The sequence below is a fragment of the Tetranychus urticae genome, chromosome 1, assembly GCF_039701765.1.
Source record: "Tetranychus urticae isolate SD_2017Ah chromosome 1, NJAU_TeUrti_SD_1.0, whole genome shotgun sequence".
Lineage (NCBI taxonomy): Eukaryota > Metazoa > Arthropoda > Arachnida > Trombidiformes > Tetranychidae > Tetranychus > Tetranychus urticae.
Window position 1 is genome coordinate 9,547,306 of NC_142958.1, and position 18,855 is coordinate 9,566,160.

At 33.5% G+C, this 18,855-nt stretch overlaps 3 protein-coding genes across 4 annotated transcripts; 2 read left to right on the top strand and 1 right to left on the bottom strand.

The window, feature by feature from the left end:
- The first annotated feature begins 183 nt into the window (after positions 1 to 183).
- Positions 184 to 2,324, top strand: LOC107365632 (nuclear transcription factor Y subunit gamma). Its single transcript, XM_015933173.2, has 3 exons — positions 184 to 501; positions 950 to 1,270; positions 1,468 to 2,324. Exons 1-3 carry the CDS (start codon positions 319 to 321, stop codon positions 1,741 to 1,743), a joined length of 780 nt encoding a protein of 259 aa, XP_015788659.1. The 5' UTR covers positions 184 to 318; the 3' UTR covers positions 1,744 to 2,324.
- Positions 2,325 to 3,301: 977 nt separating this feature from the next.
- Wdr62 (WD repeat domain 62) lies at positions 3,302 to 13,859 on the bottom strand. Of its 2 annotated transcripts, XR_016197837.1 has the most exons (8): positions 13,243 to 13,805; positions 12,497 to 12,898; positions 11,646 to 12,014; positions 9,132 to 11,357; positions 6,772 to 6,865; positions 6,539 to 6,628; positions 5,282 to 6,376; positions 3,302 to 4,048 (listed from the first exon to the last, which is right to left on the bottom strand). XR_016197837.1 is itself a non-coding variant. In XM_015933105.3 (7 exons), exons 1-7 carry the CDS (start codon positions 13,546 to 13,548, stop codon positions 5,340 to 5,342), a joined length of 4,524 nt encoding a protein of 1,507 aa, XP_015788591.2. In that variant the 5' UTR covers positions 13,549 to 13,859; the 3' UTR covers positions 5,121 to 5,339. The 2 variants fall into 2 exon arrangements, 1 of the variants encoding a protein (XP_015788591.2); XM_015933105.3 differs by lacking the exon at positions 3,302 to 4,048 and having other exon boundaries at positions 5,121 to 6,376; positions 13,243 to 13,859.
- Positions 13,860 to 13,979: 120 nt separating this feature from the next.
- Positions 13,980 to 15,092, top strand: LOC107365657 (uncharacterized). The gene is made up of 4 exons (XM_015933201.3): positions 13,980 to 14,159; positions 14,221 to 14,318; positions 14,380 to 14,492; positions 14,567 to 15,092. Exons 1-4 carry the CDS (start codon positions 14,129 to 14,131, stop codon positions 15,021 to 15,023), a joined length of 699 nt encoding a protein of 232 aa, XP_015788687.2. The 5' UTR covers positions 13,980 to 14,128; the 3' UTR covers positions 15,024 to 15,092.
- Positions 15,093 to 18,855: the final 3,763 nt, after the last annotated feature.

Sequence of the window (18,855 nt, forward strand, 5' to 3'; positions counted from 1 at the left end):
GTAAATGTTTTGATTTGACACATGAATTTGGATAGGGAATAGAAAGGCTGCTAAGGCGACAAAACGGATTTTAACGGAAAGTATCGACATCTGTTGGCTGGTAAAGAAACGAATATTACTAACGATTTGCTGTGCGCATGTTAGCGTTGCTTTGTTTTGTTGATGTTAATGTTTAATCTGCGCGAGGCAGGGCGAATTGTACATCAAATAAAGGGACCGGAATCAAAATTTATCTGTTTACTTTTCTCGTTTTTCTTAATTTTACTCTAATTTAACTACTACTGACATTGATTTTTGGTGTTACAGACTTACTTCTCAATGATAGCGGAATCCTCTTCGTCCAACCAAGCCTCTACTGAGGCTCAACAAATGCTTGACACTTTTTGGCAGAGAGTGACAGAAGACATTAAAAACTTGAACAATACCGATTTCAAGAACCAAGAATTACCCTTGGCTCGGATAAAGAAAATTATGAAATTGGATGATGATGTAAAAGTTATGGTAAAGTATAATGAAACAATTTTCCATTTTATTCATTTAGTTTTCTGGTGAGATCCTAGTTTTGGTCATGGACCATTCATTATTAATCTGTGTACATTTTTTTGTTCTTTTTTCCCTCAATTTTTATCCGATTTGTGCTTCGATCGGTACCAGAGATTTATCTTATCCATCACGGGAATTTGAACAAAATGCAACCTGACTTATCTTATTTAAAAGCAATTGCATTTAAATGAATGTTGGTCTCTTCCATTGACCCAAACTAGGATTCAATCCAGCTTTTCTTTCCTTTCTTTCTCTTTTTTTACCTTGTGGCATACATTCTCCCGGTTAAGATGCTTTTTTGTGCGATCAAATATGTTTCACTTTTATGCATCAACCACCCTTGTGGCTACATTTTTTTCCAAAACACATTTAACTCATGTTCATATTTTTTTCATTTATTTTTCAGATGATATCTGCTGAAGCTCCTGTCCTTTTTGCCAAAGCAGCGGAAATTTTTATTACTGAACTTTCTCTTCGTGCCTGGATTCATACAGAAGAAAATAAAAGAAGAACCTTACAACGAAATGACATTGCCATGGCCATAACTAAATATGATCAATTTGATTTTTTGATCGACATTGTACCTAGAGAAGAATTAAAGCCAAATACAAAGAGACAGCCAACTGCTGCCGTTGCCACAGGTCCTACAAGTCTTACAAATCTAACAAACCCTCTTACAGGAGTCGCTGTAAATACTGATGGAACTACCGCTGTAAATCCTGAACAAGTATGCTCATATTTCAACTCTAGTGTGATTTTGTAATTTAACTTGACAATAATGTTGAAAGAAATCAGTGTTGCTTTACATTGCTTTCTGCAAGGATAAATTTGTCAATGTTGAATATTCAAGCGCCAATTTTTTGCTTATGAAAATTTGTCATCTAACTAATATTTCTTTTCTTTTATCATTCTTTTTTTTCTCAGGTACAATATTATTTTCAACTCGCACAACAACAAGCTGCGTTACAACAAACCGCTCTGCAACAATCCGCTTTACAACAAACCGCGCTACAACAAACAGCATTGCATCAAACCGCTTTACAACAAACTGCTTTACAGCAAACCACAGCTACAAATCCTACAGGTCAACCAATAATAGTACAAGGAGCAGGTCAAGCTGCTGGACAAGCATTCGCCATTAACGCGCCTCAACTTGTGCAGCTACAATTACCTGCTTACATGCTATTTAATAATCAATAGTTTTAATTTAATTCAGCACAAAACAATCACAGAAAAACAATAAGTGTCAACCATTCCTCACTTTTTTTCAGTTGCCAGCTTGCTATTTGTAATAATTTCTATTGTTAACTTATTTCTTTTGCTTGATTGTGTCCAGTATCATCTGAACAATTTAGTTAGTAAAAAAATGAAATGTTTAGTATATAATAGAAAAATCAAATATTTATTTAACTGTGTTATATCCATTCAGTTTGATCTATTTTTAAACTCTATTGACCGAAAGAAGCTAAATGATATTTTTTGGTTTGAAAAAAACTTATTACATAAAAAAAAGCTTATTTCAACTCAAACGAAATCAAGTAAAGAAGTAGGCCAAAGGATTTGAATCGATAACCTTTGAATGTAAATTCAATTTAATTTAAATAATTCTCAATTTTCATCACAAACAAAGCAAACTAACATTCATCAAAAAATGCTAAGCACTCTGATCATCATCTAAATTAACTTTTTTCTCATCAATCTAAATTCAAATTGAATTTACATATTTAAAATAATGTCTATATTAGTAACAACAATTAAAAATTAAACTAAAATCTCTGGAATTTAGTCAATCCACAAAATTATTACCATTAATGTTTACTTATCTATTGAATGATGAGTCTAACGTGAAATTAGAATCAATATTTTGATTAAGTGATAAAAATGAACAATATGGTGACCCGTTTAATATGAATCAATCACAAAGGCATCATCATTAAAGGGTTAATGTAAGTTAATGAACCGTAAGAATGAAAAGAATAGAAAACTAATTACAATTTGTATTATTAACATATTCATAGCTTTTTCAAAGTTGACAATCAACGGATTGAGAGGCCAATGATTAGGATAAAAGTAGCGTGCAGACATGAAAACCAATGAAAGTGACTCTTATTATCATGTTGATTTCATCTCAATTGTTAACAATTTCAATTTTCTTCACATTTCTCTATTCAATAATCTCATTTATATTTCATCGTTCAGAACCATCATCATCATGTTAATAATGTAGGTAGCAAAGACCTTAAGCACGGCATTCAATCTCGGTAAATTTATATGAATAGATGACTACATTGGCAGATATTTCTAGTCATATTGACATGAAATGGACACAAACCATCGAAGATTTGAGGCCAACAGATTCAGAATATTTTGAAAAATAATAAGAGAATTGAACAGATAATTGATGAACGTCCATCCAATTAACCCTAAACTATAACCTAAATCAATTATCTTTATTCAATGTGTTAAGATTTTATTAATACAACCTTAATCCATCTTAATAGTCAGTAGCTTTTTCGGCTTAACCAACATCTCCTTAATCAGGAAAATTGACTAAATATGGTCACAATTGAAACTACTTAAACTGTTTTTGGGAAAACAACACTTTCACGTTATTTCCTCTTCGATGATCATGTTGCTGTCAACCTAATCTTAACCTTTAGTTGATTAATTTTTTTCCCGGTTAACTGTTTGATCAGCCTCCATATGCATTAAGAATGTACAAAATTAATGATGATAATGAAAACAAACTAAAAATCAATTTGAAAGGTAAAATTAGGTGTAGCTGTAATTAGGTGATGTGTAAAGACTTGGAGTTGAAGGGAATATCAATCAATGAATATCCAGCAGTGAGTATCAACCAAAATGATGTTTGGATCCATTATTACGCCAAATATATTTTACAATCTTGAATATGCATTTAAATGGATAAATTACCATTAAAGTTAAAATCTAATTGTAATACTATTAGCTGTTTACTTTGTACTTTTAGTAAGATGTTTAGTAAGGCTTCACGGCTATCCTTTCAGGTGTAATGTCTATCAGTCTTGTTGGTTTCATTCATCTAAATGGCATTAGTCAGGTTTCACCAACGGAATCAAGGATCAACAGGCTTGATCCATCAAATGTTGATCAAGACAATGATTCTGTGTCTTTCATTTTTTGCCCTTCTCTTGGTTTTGTCTCTCTATCCTCTTCATCCTTATCATCAGCAGTCTTTCTTGTTGCCCATCAAGGTTTACAAATCAGTCAAGAGTTGAAAAAAGTATAGAGAAAAAAAATGTTGACTGAAAAAAAAGAGGAAAACAGATTCATGACTTTGCATAAGAATTAATATTGATGATTATGATGATGATGAAGTTAACAGGAATTGATGTCCATGCAAGTGTTTCATTGACTTGATTAGTAGACACTCCTAATGGTTAATAACTTTGATTGACGATTCCAAAACAGTCTTTGGTTCACGATTAAACTGGAAACGGCGATAATAATGAATGATGAATTATGCCTAAAATTTGATGAGTTGAGTAAATGAAAAATAATGATTAAATAAGGATTGATAGGATTAAAGGAAATATAAACGGTAAAATAATAAATATCCATTGAAAAAGGATTGATATATCAATAACAAATTGAATAAGATTTGGTGTAAAATGGTGATTACCAATTGAAAGGTGAAGATTAATGATTAATTTGTCTGTCATAATTGATGATTGAAAAACTGAGAGTTTTTTGTTAAGTTGTTTCAAATAAAATTGATTAACTTTAATGTTAATAGCAATAATTACTATAATAATTATAATAATAATAATAAATAGTTTGGCTGAAATATCAAGATCAAAATTGTCATTGATGGTAAAATGGTGAATTTTGGTGAGAAAAAAATGGTTTTTGTTTCCTTTTACAGATTTTGGAATGAATTTTTTTCTTGCTTTTTGGAAGAAGGATGGAAGTTTTTGCTTGATTGTTGATGTGTGTGGCATGGATATGAAATGTGAGATAAAATTGATGATTGATTGGTTAAAAAGACGTGTTTTCTTTTTTGCATGGAATGTTTTTTTTCTGAATTTACTTGCTTTGTATCGATGGTTTGCTAGAATAATAATGAAAGGCTCAATACTAAAGGCACTAAAATTTTTTCTTCCCGTGATTGTTACATGTAAAATAAACTTGTAAAAAAAGAGGGAAAGAGAGGGAAAAACAAGTCAAGTCCTTAAAAAGCAAGTTTTTGGTTTCTCTTTTTGCATCCTCATCTTGTCTTGCTTTTTCTTTGCTCACTTTACATTCCCTTTATCCCCTGCTTTCAAGTCATGCTTTTTTACTTTCTATTAGGTAACCCAAAAAGTTTTTAGCCTTTGGACAATTTTTCATGAAATTTTATTCAGGATTTCTATTGGAATCTTCTCTATGAAAATCCATGTAAATAGCGTTTTGATTGTCGTCTAGATTGTCGTGAAATTGTGATTAGAAACTTCAGTTTCATCAGTTTATTACACGGATTTTAAGCTTTCATTTTATGTCAATTTTTTTCTTTATGTTTGATTGTTTGTAATAAAAAATGATGACTTAACTATGAAAAATTTAAGTGTACTAATCAATAGTTTAATTGTGAAAATAGATTCAAATTAAAGCGAAGATATTGATTAGTTAGGAATGTGAAAATGGAGACAATTAAAATGATTTTTACTAAATTGATCATTTGAAATAAAATTGCTTCAAAGGCTAAAAACTTCCGAGTTACCTAAAGGTTTCTTCCCTCATTTTCTGGTTTGTTAAGGGTTAAAATTGATGATTTGCTGTTAATTTTTCCTTTGATTTTCCTTAGTCATTCTTTGCTCTACCATACTGACCAACCGGTCTGAATATTGTTGCAACAAGTTCATCGTTTGAATCATACTTTCCGGTGGAAGACTACTTGTTGGCTCTAATGGATTTGCCATGACCGGAGTATCACCATTAATTGGTGGAGGTGGCACAACAGTAGAAAGGTTTACATAAGCTTTGGAAATACCATCAACCAGAAGGTTACAGAGGGCAATGTTACCGGCAGCTGAACATCGATGGTAAATTTTTTTCGCATAGGTTGCAATGTGATTCAGCTCATCGACAACATTGTGAACCAATTCATTAGTTAGTGGTATAGAAGCGGGATTGCTTGAAGAAAGGTCAAATTGTCGATCATTTAAAAGGTTAATGTTGTTGTTGTTGTTGTTGTTGACACTGCTAGCTGATTGGTTAGGCCATAGTCCATTTTCCGATGCACCAGTCATGGGTGATGTTATGATTGATCCAGTGCGACTACGAGGAAGTGTTTCTCGATGATCAATCATGTTTAAATTGTATTCGCTTTTTGATGAACGAAGCTCAAAGTTGCCCCAAAGTTTCCGTGATTTTGGTGATGTAAGGTCAGATTGTTTGGTATTTGGCACCGCTTGGCTTGTTGATGAACGGCGAATCTGGCGAAGTATATTAGGCTTTGGTGGTGTTCCAGGGCGAAGTGCACGAGGAACCGCTTCAGATTCAGAGGATGAATCTTCGTCATCTGAACTATCATGACCACCACCACCATTAAGATAATCCTTGGACTTTTTACGAGACTGAGGTGGAGGCGCACTCATTCGACCTGAGCTAAACTTATTGGAAGAAGGCAAATGAGAGACGGACGGAGAGCTCCAAAGGCCTTGAGATTTAGATGCACCTGAAGAGCGAAGGTACGATGATTCACTCCTGTTTAAGCTCATCGAGCTCGTACTTCGTTTCATCATTGTGTAACCATGACTAGAATTAAGATCGGATACTTGTCTCTCCCAAAGGGGCGCAGTTGAAGTTTTAGACCCTAATAAAGGAAAAAAGAGGGAAAAGGTGAAAAAAGTTAAATACATCAAAATAATTAATTAACAAAAAAGCGTAATGCAAGTATAAATTATATTAAAGATACAATTTAGGTTGTCAGCTGCTAAGTTTGAAAATAAAGTAGTGATGATCTAATAAATCTTACCATCGAATAGATTAGCAGGAGAGGTTGGTAATAACTTTCTTTGAGGATTCAGTGAAATATCGCTTAAGGATATTGAACGGCGAATGGAATCTGAAAATAAAATGTAAACAGGTTAGATCAATAATCTGACAAGATTTTATTTTCTATTGAGGTGTAAAACAAACAAATGATGAATATGTGAGATGATGATTAAATTAAAATGAGAGAGATTGATGCAAATGAAAAATTCTTACTATTCTTGGGTAAAGGTAAGGTTTGAGTATCTCCAATATCTCGAAGATTGGCCACACTTTTACTTGAATTGAGGCCAGATCCTCTCCAACCAAGCTACAGAATAAAATGAAACAGATAAGTTTTGATAAAATTAATCACTCAATAGATTTGCATCAACTTTATCATATGGTGCAAGATTAAATCAAATAATATAATAGATATTTTTTTTGTATAGATGTAGAGCATATTAATGAAAATAACAAGAAAAACAAGTTATGCTTTAGCATGGGCGCGGTACCCGAAATTGGGGTAACTCTTTTCTTCATCTTTGCTCCAGAGAAGAAGATGAAAAAGCAAGAAAAGTCTGAATTATTAAGTAGCCTGAAAATTTTTTGTTTTACAATTAGAAAGGTCTGTTTTGAAGGTTAATTGCAGATTATGCGTAAAGTAATGGTGATATTATTAATAATGTTGTGATGAAAAAAGGAGCGAAAAAGTTGCTAACATTTGTTGAAAAGATGAAAAATGATGGAAAATGAAATTAGATCAAAAAGATTGGTCAAAAAAGTTGGACTCCGTGAACTCAAACTTGAATGAAATATTAACAAAAATTATAGCTATCAACATTTAATTATTATGAACGAATGTACATTTTATTATGATTTTTATGAGAATAGAGTTTCTCTCAATTCAAAACAAAGGGATCAGGAATTCATATTCAAGATGAGAAAAGATCTCAATTTCAATAAATGTAATCGGATAATAGGTCTTTATCATTCTCATTGAAATATAAATGCATGATAGTGATAGGTAACAATTGGAAATAAATGAACAAGTGAAAAAAAGGAAGGAAGACAGATAATGAAGGAAGGAAAGAATTGGAATGAGAAAGATGAAAATGCAAGAAGACAAAACAAAAAAAAGCTGACACAAAAGCTGTTTACCTGTTGTAGCTTGTATTGGTAATTATATAATCAAGAGATGGCCAAATAAAACATTTGGTGAGCCCAAATGACTTGACAAAATTTGGCCTTTTTACCTTTCCTATCAATATTGTTCTTAAATGTTGAGTTCAATTTTTGGTTGAATTAACATAAGTTTTACCAATTTTAAATTTTTACTCTCAACTATTTTGGAGGATGATTTTGAAGTTGAGGTTTTAAGTAGCATCGATATTTTATCATTATGATTATTATCAACAATCAATGTCTACTCAATGCCATTGTTTTGTTTTGTTGAAAATTGTGAGGTTTGTGAATGTGGTAAGATTCAGGGAAAGGCAAGTAAATAGCAAATTGCATGTGAAAGGGTTTCACAAGTAATCAAGTTTCAGTTGAATCTAATAGCTTGACCAGCCAGTCCATACAACAATAACAATAACAAGTTGGGCAACAACACTATTTGATGGTTAAACATAAGTTACTTGGTTAAACCTACAATTCCCTAGGTTGATTTGATAGGTGAGGGACAGGAGAAGAGGGAAAAAATTAGTAAGCGAAACACAAGAAGGATAGACAAGAATTTACAGATTGGGCTAAATTATTTAGGGTAAATGCTCTGTGTCAGGACAATTAGATTTGAGCAACAACACGAATTTTTTAACATATTCAGGTAAAAATTAAAGGTCATTCTGTGAGAGCATGAAGTTATTTTAAATTACAAAGCTAAATTGATCATGTAAAAGACTTTCTTGTGTGTGTGAGAGAGAGAGAATGATAAAGTTAGATTTATAATAAATGGTGATGAGAGAAGACCCCATTAAACCATGATGATGAGGCAAACTGTTTACGAGAAACATTTTTCTTCCGGCCTGTCATAATGTTATAAGTCATCATTAAGCTTGAAAATTATTAACTGATCAACCATTATTTTATTGTTAGTCTAAATAGTTCATAGGTTTCAAAGGTTTATCATAAACATCTCAATAGAGGGAAGAGAAAGAAAGAGAAGATAAATATCATGTAATAACAAAGAGAAGGTAGGAAGGGAAAGAAGTTATGAGGAACCAGAAAAAGTGAGGGAGGATGAAAAGTGGAAAGATGATAGAGAAAGAGAAATGAAGTAGAATATTGAACGCTGAATGAAGATAAAAAATTCATCTAATAAGCTGGTATGAAACTATCAAATTATTACTAATAGAAGAGAAAGGAAATTGAACATTGGTGATGGAAAATTATCGCAACATCATGGCAGTTCAAGATGCTGACAAGTATTCATACTATTTTGATTGAAGGCAGATTTGACAGAAAAAGATATTTCATTTTGTCTTTAAGCATTCACTTTTTGGTACTTTAGTTATTTTTCAACTTTCAGTCTTAATAAATTATTTCAAGTTCAGGATATTAATGGGAAAAATTTGATAAAAAAAGATGTAACTTACTGTTTCCAATTTTTTTCTTGCCTCACTGATGGCTTTAGTTAACTCTTCCCGTCTCTTGGAAAGCGGAGGTTTCAGGGTTGACGAAGATCGTACGGGGGTTCGGAAAGATGATGATGATGATGAGGATGGTGATAATGCTGTTGAAAGTTGAGGTTGATGATGTTGATTTTGATGTAATGGTTGTTGTTGAATCGTAGGTTGAGATGATTGAGATAAATATCTTGCTGAAATACTGGATCGACTTTCAAGGTCCATGTTGTTTGTTGAATGGTCATCTTCAACTGAAACATTGTTTACATCTTTGCTCAATGTTTCAAAGTTGCTTTTCATGAATCTTTCCCGTTGATCAAGTCGATCTAGGTTCTCAGTGCTAATGTAAAGAGGATTTCTGGTTACAGTTGGACCACTGCGATCACTTTCACCACCAGCAGTACCCGAATCTTCATCATCACTATGTAATTCATTGAAATTAGGCACACTCACTGAAGGCACCAAACCTCCACCACTGTATCGAGTAAGATTACTTTTACTTCGACGAAATCTTCTCAATTTATCTTTAAATTCATCTTCGTTTGTTTCACGAATCTCAAAAGTAGATGCACGAATAGATTCACTTTGTGGATAATAGACTAAATCACTACTATCCGTGGTAGTCACTTCTTCCTCTTCATCACGTTGCCAACTTCCACTGGCTGATGAAGAATCGGTTAAATGTCGAGATCGACCGTAAATACCATCCTTAACCGATGCATCGTTCTCATCGTGTGCGGGAGATTCTGGTTTAGAATTATTTAGATTGGGATAAGGAATGATTGTATCATTAGTAAGATAAGATTTGACGACTAGATTAGGCGTATTTTCCATCCTCTGAGCCCATCTGCCTTTGGGTTGTAAATGAGGTGGAAGTGCATTAGCTGTAACACCATTATTTCCTGGTGAAGATGAAGGCGAATCATCTTGCTTTCCATTTTTATCGTTCATTTGTTTTTTAGCCCAAGAAGGCAATGATTTAATGTTGAACCGATAAGGCGAGGATACTGAACCATTTCCAGATCCATTTGTGACCACTTTTTCACTTTCAAGGGGTAAACTTTTATTTATTATATTGGCTGGTTTTTCGGGCGGAACAGGAGGAAGGCCTAGTTTAGAGGCAATTGCATTTGCCATCTCGAGGGGTAGTTTCCATACAAAGATGCAGCTGTCACCGGAAACAGAAATAAGGTAACGACCATTGAAGGTAAACTTAAGGCCAGTAATAAGCTCTGAGTGACCATTAGAAGTTGCTAAACAATCTCCAGAAGTCATATCATGAATATAAAGGCTTTTATCAGTACAACTGGCTGCCACAAAAATACAAGCGGGATCTAAGGCAACTTTAATTAAGGTACCATCGTTACCAAGAGAACCATCAATAACATGAACATTTTTACCGGTTTCGGCGTTGTATACACGAACAGCTCTATCTTGACATGCAGTGACCACTGAAAATCTTCCTCGGTCAACATCCATATCATAGAGAGTACTTTTACCAACCACATGATGTTCACGTTGAAAGTTGACTTGATCACAGTTTAAACTATATTTACGAAAAATAATTGATTTATCAGCACCACAGCTAACCATCTTTAAATTTCGCTTTTCAGAGTCAGGAATAAATTTCACTGATGTAATAGAAGATGAATGGTCACCCAAAGTTTGTATAGGTGAATAGTTGTTTTCAACATCGAAAACATGGATTAAACGATCACGAGATGCTGAAGCTAAAAGATGGCGTCCGTTTGGTAATTCGTCTGAATATTCAACAGCTAAAACTTCAGCATTATGAGCTTCAATGGAACACAACTCTTGTTGGTTGGCAAAATCAAAAACCTTGATATTTCCTGAACGGTGGCCGGAAGCAAGATGACGACCGTCAGGTGAAACTTTGATACATCGAACGCCATTTTTACTATCAAAAATATTTTCATTCTTTTCAGAGTTGGCATCTCCACTGATTTCTGGGTTGATATCAGGGTCACATATGTATGTTAACTTTGGGTCCATATAAAGAATCTTTAATAAATCTTGACTGAAAATATTCTTCTTGTAAACATATGAGTCCAAAGAAACAGCATTGGAATTGATAGAGTCTAAATTCCAAACTCTAACCGTATCATCACTAGAGCAGGTTAGAAATGTTCCTGGTGGAAGAAGCTGTTTGGCACTAACCTTCAAATTTGGATAAGTCTAAAAGTAAAGTTATTAAGGTAAATGGAAAGAAAAAAGAAAATAAAAAGAAATTGGTAAAATAAATAAATAACTAAAAAATAAAACAGTAAAAAATGCAACTTTTTTTCTGGCTGATTAATCAATCATTAGAGCAATAGACCGGACAACTTACTCAAAATTTTTGAGTAGACATGATTTTTTAAGGTGTTAAAAAATAAGAGAAAGTTGTCAAATGTATGTGTCTTAATGGTTTGAAAGTTTAGATTAAAAGTTGACTAATTGAATGACGTAAGAGACAATGCATACCTCAACGCCCCAGATACAGGCACTATGATACAAGAAGGATCGAGATTTGCCGACACGCTTGAGATCTCGGATATCCCAGATATACATACTGTGATCAGTGTAAACACAGGTAACCTTCTTGTTGATCTCATCAAGACTGATGGCAATGGTTGATGGGAACTTAGGATTTGAGCCAAAGGGTGTATTTGCACCGTTTGCTCCCACTTCACTTCGGTTTAAACCTTTGGCGATGTCTATACCAAGTGTATGGGGTCTTGGAAGCGTACAGATAAACTGAAGGTTGACTGGATTGAAACATCGAATGATACCGTCTGCACAGCCAACACAAATAATATTATGTCCAGTGCTAAGACAATTGGCACTTGTAGTCTGTAGGGAAAAGTGTTAAATAGGGAGGAAAAATAAGAGAAAGTAAAGAGAAAAGTTAGAAAAAAGTGTTTCTTTTAGTGGTTACAGAAAAAAGAGGAACAAAAGAGATCATCTTCACATCAATCGAGAAGGGAAACTTTTGAAGCTTGCAGCTAAAGTTACTAATAAAACTGATTATGAATAAGGGAGGAGTAGGTGTTAAGTACGTGAATGTCACAAATCAATGTTATTGAAAATACGGTGAAAAAAGAGAGAAAAAAGTTGTCGTAAAGATGAAAGTTAGTTAGTCACATTTCGTTGCTTTCAAAACATGAAAGTATCGTTTTCAACTTTTTCCCTTCTTTCACTCGTTTTTTTTTGCTAATCTGAACTAATAAAACCATGATTATTAGCCTTGAATCTGAAAATACAAATATGAGTACTTTTTGATATTTAGTAGGCATTAAGATTACGATAAGATTAAGAGTAAATGTTTACGTTACCCTTAATTCAACCCATTTGTCAAGAAGACGTCGATTATTGAATTCACAAAGAAGCCCGGATCGGGCAATGGCAAAAGTACTTTCGGAAGCCTCACCAAGGCCACATGCAACATCACAAAAATAATTATTCCTCTGGTCACCCAATATTGCAGACCTGCCCATTAAAGGAGCTGTGTCCATTTTATTTCTGGGTGATTTTGAATACTGAAGATACCAAAACTTAACATGTCTATTACCAACAGTGACAAAATATTCTCCATTCTCACTGAAAGATATTGCTTTAACTTTACATGATACAGTGTTGGAAGCTATTTTAATATCATTTTGCCAGTCCCAAACATTGACCATTTTATCACGGTGAGATCCAATAGAGACAACATATTTCATGTTGGGAGAAAAGGCCTTAAAAAGAAATACATAAAAAAGAGATAATCAGTAATCAAGTATTAACCTTGAGATTAAAATGAAACTGACCGTTAAAGAGGTCAGTATAAGGGAATTTTAAGGGAAACGAAGAATAATTAAAGAAGAAAACATGAAAGAGTTTAGTGATATTCATTTTAAAGACAAGAGAGTAAACCAAAAAGGTAAAGAAAGAGGGTTGAAAGAAAGAAAAAATGAAGGTAGAAATGTAAAAATGAAAGAAAAGTCTAGTACATGGCAGCTCAATAAGATGTCAAAAAAGTTGAGATTTAACACTGGCAAATATAAATCTCTCCACCATTTGTTAAAATAAGTAAACTTACAACACAATTAATTCCATATTTGTGACCAGAAGATGAGGCAACTTGCTGGCCACTAGACAAGTCCCATACACGGACACAAGGATCATTACCACATTCACCGGTGGCTAGGTATTTACCATCAGAAGAAAAGGAAAGAGATGTAATACTTTTAAGGGTATTATTGATAATATGATATTGCTTGTTCCTTTTGATATTATAAACAACTGCCACAGATCCAGCCGGATAAGCGACATTACCGGTCACTGAATTACAGTCAAGAGCACAATTATTGCATACAGTTAGTCCAAGTACTTGTTCCAATTTCATCTTGGACAGTGATGATGATTGGTAAAGAGTGTAACGTTGTTTTACAAAAACCAAGCATCAAAATAGAAGAGGTAAAAAGAGGTAGCGATCAAATTTTGTATAATTTCAAATATTGGTTAAAAAAAGGTAAAAATAAAAGATGTTCTTATTGGTGATGATGGTGGTATTGATAATAATGATAGTGGTAATGAAGAAGGAGAAATAAAGATGGTGATGATGAATATATAAAAAAACTGAAACCTCTTCACGTAAAAAAACTAAGCAACTTTAGAGTTTTTTTCAAACCATCCAACTTTACCTGAAATAAATCTTTTGCATAACAAAAAACCTTGATTTTTTGAATTACCTGAAAAACACCAACTGCCATCTATATGTTTACATTCAAAGTACAGAAACCACAGTTTTTGCTGTTATCGCCATCTATCGTTTCTAATAAGAAGTAAAGAATTACATTAAATAATGTAATGTACGGCCTTAACGAAGATTGAATTAGACTTAAACTTTCAGTTAAAACCAGACGCTTCTTCGAGTGTTCCGTTTTTCTTGGTTGAGACACATATTGATATCGATACTTGTTTAAATGGCAGAACATAATAACGATTCTGATAAAAGTAAGTCCCATTTAGTTATGATTTCAAGATAATTCACTCTTTACCTGTCATTTTTATTCAGTTACTTTCAAAGTAAAGCATTTGGATCAATATCATGACATAGTCATTGATTTGAATGATGACAGAAATGAATACAAACATCAACAATTATTTGAACAGGTAAGTCAAGTTTGCTATTTAATCTTTTGACAATAACTTCTCACTATCTTTTTATTTATAGCTGGAATCAATAACAGGAGTACCGAGTAGATACACAAGTGTGGTTATTATAAAGAGACCCAACGAAATTAACCGGTCTCTTCGAAATTCCTGGCACTTTCTGAACCAAAAAGCGTACTACAACATTTTACTAATTGAAATCATTTAGCCTAAGATGTATATTAATTGCTTCTCAACTTTTTTCATAGCTTCACTCCTGATTTGCTTATGCGATATCCAATCGGGGGAGACGATATCCGCAGCCCACATTTTCGCGATGGCGAGCGTTTCCATCTCCAATATTGGTTTGCTTATGAAGAGGGTATTTCCAATCGTATCAATATGCGTTATAAGTTAGTAGATGAAAGAGACATTCCCGGAGGAGACTGTTGCCGACATTTCTGTCAATATCAATGTACTGAAGGTTACTTCAACAGGTTGAAAGATCTCGTTAGTAATGATGAATTGAATGCAAAAATTACTCAGCTTGTCCAGCCACTATTGGAAACTCTTTCACATTTAAGGTATTTGGAAGCGGACAAGATTTTCAGAGAGTTCAATGTTAAACAATATTTATATCCAGTTTGTGTTTGGCTTCATAGATGGAGAAGCTCAGTGAATGGTCATGCAAGTCAAGATGATCTTTATCTAAGAACTCGAGGTTAAATATCTGTATTCAACGAATGAAATTAATTTAATTTTTCTTAGTAAACATTTCTTTTTTGATTTGCATAATGAATCTCAATGAAATTTCCATTTTACCTGGTATTCATTTTAGTACAAGGTAAATATGGAAACAGTAAAGTACATGACGATGAACTAAGCCTAATGAACTAAACTTAATTCTGACAAAAGTGGACATTTTGATGATATCGATTGAGAGATGTGCTCATTCATTGATGGATTTAAAAATCGTAGATATTGGAAATATTATAATATTTGAAAGTTATTGTTTATTGTTTCCCAGCTCAGACACATATTCATATTGATACATGTTAAAATACCTGAACAGAATTAAAATTCTGATAAGTTTTACTTTCAATTTGAAGTTTTTCACTTGATACCTGCAATAACACAATTATTTGCTTGAATCAGATAAGTTTAACTTGAATAACTTACATTACACAATCTACATTAAAGTCAAAACAGTGAGCTTTTTGCGCGCAAATTGTGACCAAACTGAATGGATTCTGAAGAAAATTTCTTAATAACATGAAAGACATAATTGAACTAAATAACGAAAAATAGAAAAAGTCTAATCAGAATTCAGGCTGCTGAGAAATACCCGTAAACAGGGTCGGGGAAACAGGTAGAATCTTTAATTCAATCTATTGACTTTGGGATAAAAACTTTTTTCGTATTAAGGTTGATGGTTTGTTGGATTAGGAAAACATATGAAACCGATTAATGTCGATTAAAGAGTCTGGTCAAGAAATATGGTCCATCAACTGTGCAGAGAGATCAGGTTAAACTTGAAACTCAATTTTTTCAAAGATTTTCCATCAGAGAAACTTTTTTATAAAACTAATGAAATCAATCTCACAACCAACAAGAATCAACACTCAACTCAAAGAAAAAATTCACTTTTGTATGAAGAAAGGCTTTTTCCGTCCCAAAATGAATTTCATCAAAGTGATAAAAGCTCAGGATTAGACCTTTTCAGTTTCTTACATTTATTACTCTGCCGATGGCCTTTTCATTGAGTTGCAACTCTTTAATTATCAATCGAAGTGGCAGATTAAACTGTGAATCCAAGTAAACTCTTTACATACTATAGTATATGAGTCTATTGATAATTCCAATGAATGAGCACCTTTAGTTTTTTTTCAGTAAATTGTGCTCTTCATTCAAGCCTTAACAAAACAGCAATGAATCTACTTCGGAAACAAAAACTTTTTGTTTCTAATATTGGACTAATCTATATCTATACCATATACTGGGTGTATCAATGGTATATCAACTTTTCGAAGCCGATTGCTCAGCAATGGCTTTAGATAGAAATTTGTCCTTGAAGTCACCTTATAGAAAAAATGTCAAAGTTTAGTATGGCGCTACTTTGGTTTCAATCAAAATCAGTTATCATGAAAGTGTTCGTTACCAAAGTAGCAAAAGTGGCAGATTTTGCTGTGCGAATTTTCAGGTCAATTTTTTTGCGGCCATATTAAACTTCAAAAAATTTCCTTCCTAATGATGTAACGCAGCATGATTTAAAATCATGTTTTCATGCTCAAATCTGGGCGCAAAGTTGGATATTTCTTCCATTGAAAATCAATGGTAAAAATGAAACGGTTTTTTAACAGCCTGAAAGGCATGATTAAACTACATCAGTAGTAGGGAAATGTGAGTTCTGGGACAAATGCGATTTCTGGGACAGGGGCACTTAGGTGATTTCTGGGACAGGTATACTTATTGGATTTCTGGGACAGGGTTAGTTATGGGATTTCTAGGACAGGGCAAGTTATGTAATTTCTGGGACAGGTAAACAAATTAAAAACAAACAAATATAACAAAGAATATGAAAGATTTGAAATGAAATGAATGATGGATGATACTTGATTACAGGGATCTCGATGAGGCCGGGAATTCCTGCCGCGGAATTCCAACGGCCTTATTGAGTTCGGCCTCAATATAAGCAATATAGTGTTGCTGATCTACAATAGTGTTTTGCGCTGATTCGATTATTTCGTTTTTTTTGACCAATCTGGTCCTCTTGTTGTCGTGCCATCTCCAACAATTCTTCAACGTGGCTAATTAAGCTTTCGGCCTCACCAACCAAGGCTGAATAATTTCCCTGTAGATCAGCAGGTTCAGTCTTTAGGTTACAAACTTCACTTTTTGCACTGACTGCTTGGTTGAATGACATCTCATTTTGTTGCTTTAAATAACGTTTCTTCTCTTTCGTCAATATTAGCTTAGTCTTTGTGTCCTCCAATGTTTCACCTATTGCTTTTAAAGAGGTGATTGCTCGCTCAATATGAGAAGGTGGATTATCTCCAATGTATCGCTCAATGTTTCTAATTAAAATAGAGAGAGGGGCACAACGGCTGCAATACAAAAGGAAAGGTTAGTTAAGGGAAAGATTGATGATTACAAACAGACTTACCGTTGAGGGATTTCAGCCATATTGAAGATTGAGTAAACAAATTAATTTTCTCTTTGTCGGTCGGTCTACAATTTTTTTGTTTCACTAATAAATTTATGGTAGAAAAGTTATTTAATAAGCAGATTTCTCTTGGTTGGAATACACCATCGATGGTGAAACCTTGCGCATCGAAATATGCACAGATGATGTCCATGTTCACTGGTTGAATGATGAATGATGAATGGAGAGCTCCTTATTTATACATAAGGTTAACTAGAGATTCGAATACTTCTTGATTCGATTCGACAAATTTATTTAGAGATTCAACATCAATTTGTCGATTGTTGAATTCTTCACGTTTCGCAAGTCCCAGAACATACACAATTGAGCGATCAGGATCAATATAAACACATTGGGCTGCTGTCCATTGTTTCTTCAGCATCTGTTCTTTAGTCATGAAAAAGGCAAGTATGTAGAGATCAATAAGTTGATCAACAGGTATTTCATTAGTAACCAGGAATAATGCAACCGGAATATATTTAGTAATTTTGTCCCAAAATGACAATTGAGCTATAACTTTTTTATCGTTTTTGGTGATCTCAACCGATGTTTTAGAATATTTTCTCAATGTGATGTCGTAGAACTTCACTTCTAAAGGTGAATCTTTAAAATTTTTACAGAAGTTGTGCACATATTTAAACTCGGAAGGAGTAAGAGAAACACCGTAAGAAGAAGGTAGATTATTGATAGTAGCACGAATATCTAAACGTTTAACTTTTTCGCCGTAGCAAACTTTGAAGCAAATTGCTTCGTCAATAATTTTAAAACTTTTCCAAGAAGACATGATTGTGAATGATGTCAATCGTAGAGTGACTTCTCCTTATATACGCATCTGAGATGTCTGCTCTAGAAAGTGTTCGAGAGCGCCATCTATCTGCGTTAATGTTTGAGCTCCGGTTATTATTATTGATCCTGTTGAGTAATAAATTAACGCGAGTCTATTTAATTTTATATAAACCGCTGGATAGATTTCCGGTTCATAAAGAACATTCTTGTTTGAATCGATATATTCATTCATATTCAGTGGATAAGGAATGAAACTGTGAGCTGTGATGTTAACTGTTCGAATGAAAGTCACGACATTATCAGGGTAGATTTCTTGGAGTATTGAACCTGCTTTTGTAACATCTTTGAACCCTGTGGTGATAACTTTCCCTGATCCGAAAACTAAGAAAACGCCATCTTTGCGGATTACTTGAGCATTAAATCTTTTCTTTCGTTGACTATTGTCGATGCTCACCTTTATTGTACCGTCTATTTTCCATAGACTAACAATATTGTCTATTGTATAACTAAGCGAGTTTGATGACATATTCACTTGTTGGCTGATAGAAAGCACGTAAAAATATAAGAATG

Excerpts from the sequence above, each read along its gene's own strand:
- LOC107365632 (XM_015933173.2), top strand. The coding sequence starts at position 319 with ATGATAGCGGAATCCTCTTCGTCCAACCAAGCCTCTACTGAGGCTCAA. Across the intron at positions 502-949 it reads ATGATGATGTAAAAGTTATG|ATGATATCTGCTGAAGCTCC; the intron begins GTAAAGTATAAT and ends TTTATTTTTCAG. Across the intron at positions 1,271-1,467 it reads CCGCTGTAAATCCTGAACAA|GTACAATATTATTTTCAACT; the intron begins GTATGCTCATAT and ends TTTTTTTCTCAG.
- Wdr62 (XM_015933105.3), bottom strand. The coding sequence starts at position 13,548 with ATGAAATTGGAACAAGTACTTGGACTAACTGTATGCAATAATTGTGCT. Across the intron at positions 6,866-9,131 it reads CAAGAAAAAAATTGGAAACA|CTTGGTTGGAGAGGATCTGG; the intron begins GTAAGTTACATC and ends TTTATTCTGTAG. Across the intron at positions 6,377-6,538 it reads TCCTGCTAATCTATTCGATG|GGTCTAAAACTTCAACTGCG; the intron begins GTAAGATTTATT and ends TTCCTTTATTAG.
- LOC107365657 (XM_015933201.3), top strand. The coding sequence starts at position 14,129 with ATGGCAGAACATAATAACGATTCTGATAAAA. Across the intron at positions 14,160-14,220 it reads TAATAACGATTCTGATAAAA|TTACTTTCAAAGTAAAGCAT; the intron begins GTAAGTCCCATT and ends ATTTTTATTCAG. Across the intron at positions 14,319-14,379 it reads ATCAACAATTATTTGAACAG|CTGGAATCAATAACAGGAGT; the intron begins GTAAGTCAAGTT and ends TTTTATTTATAG.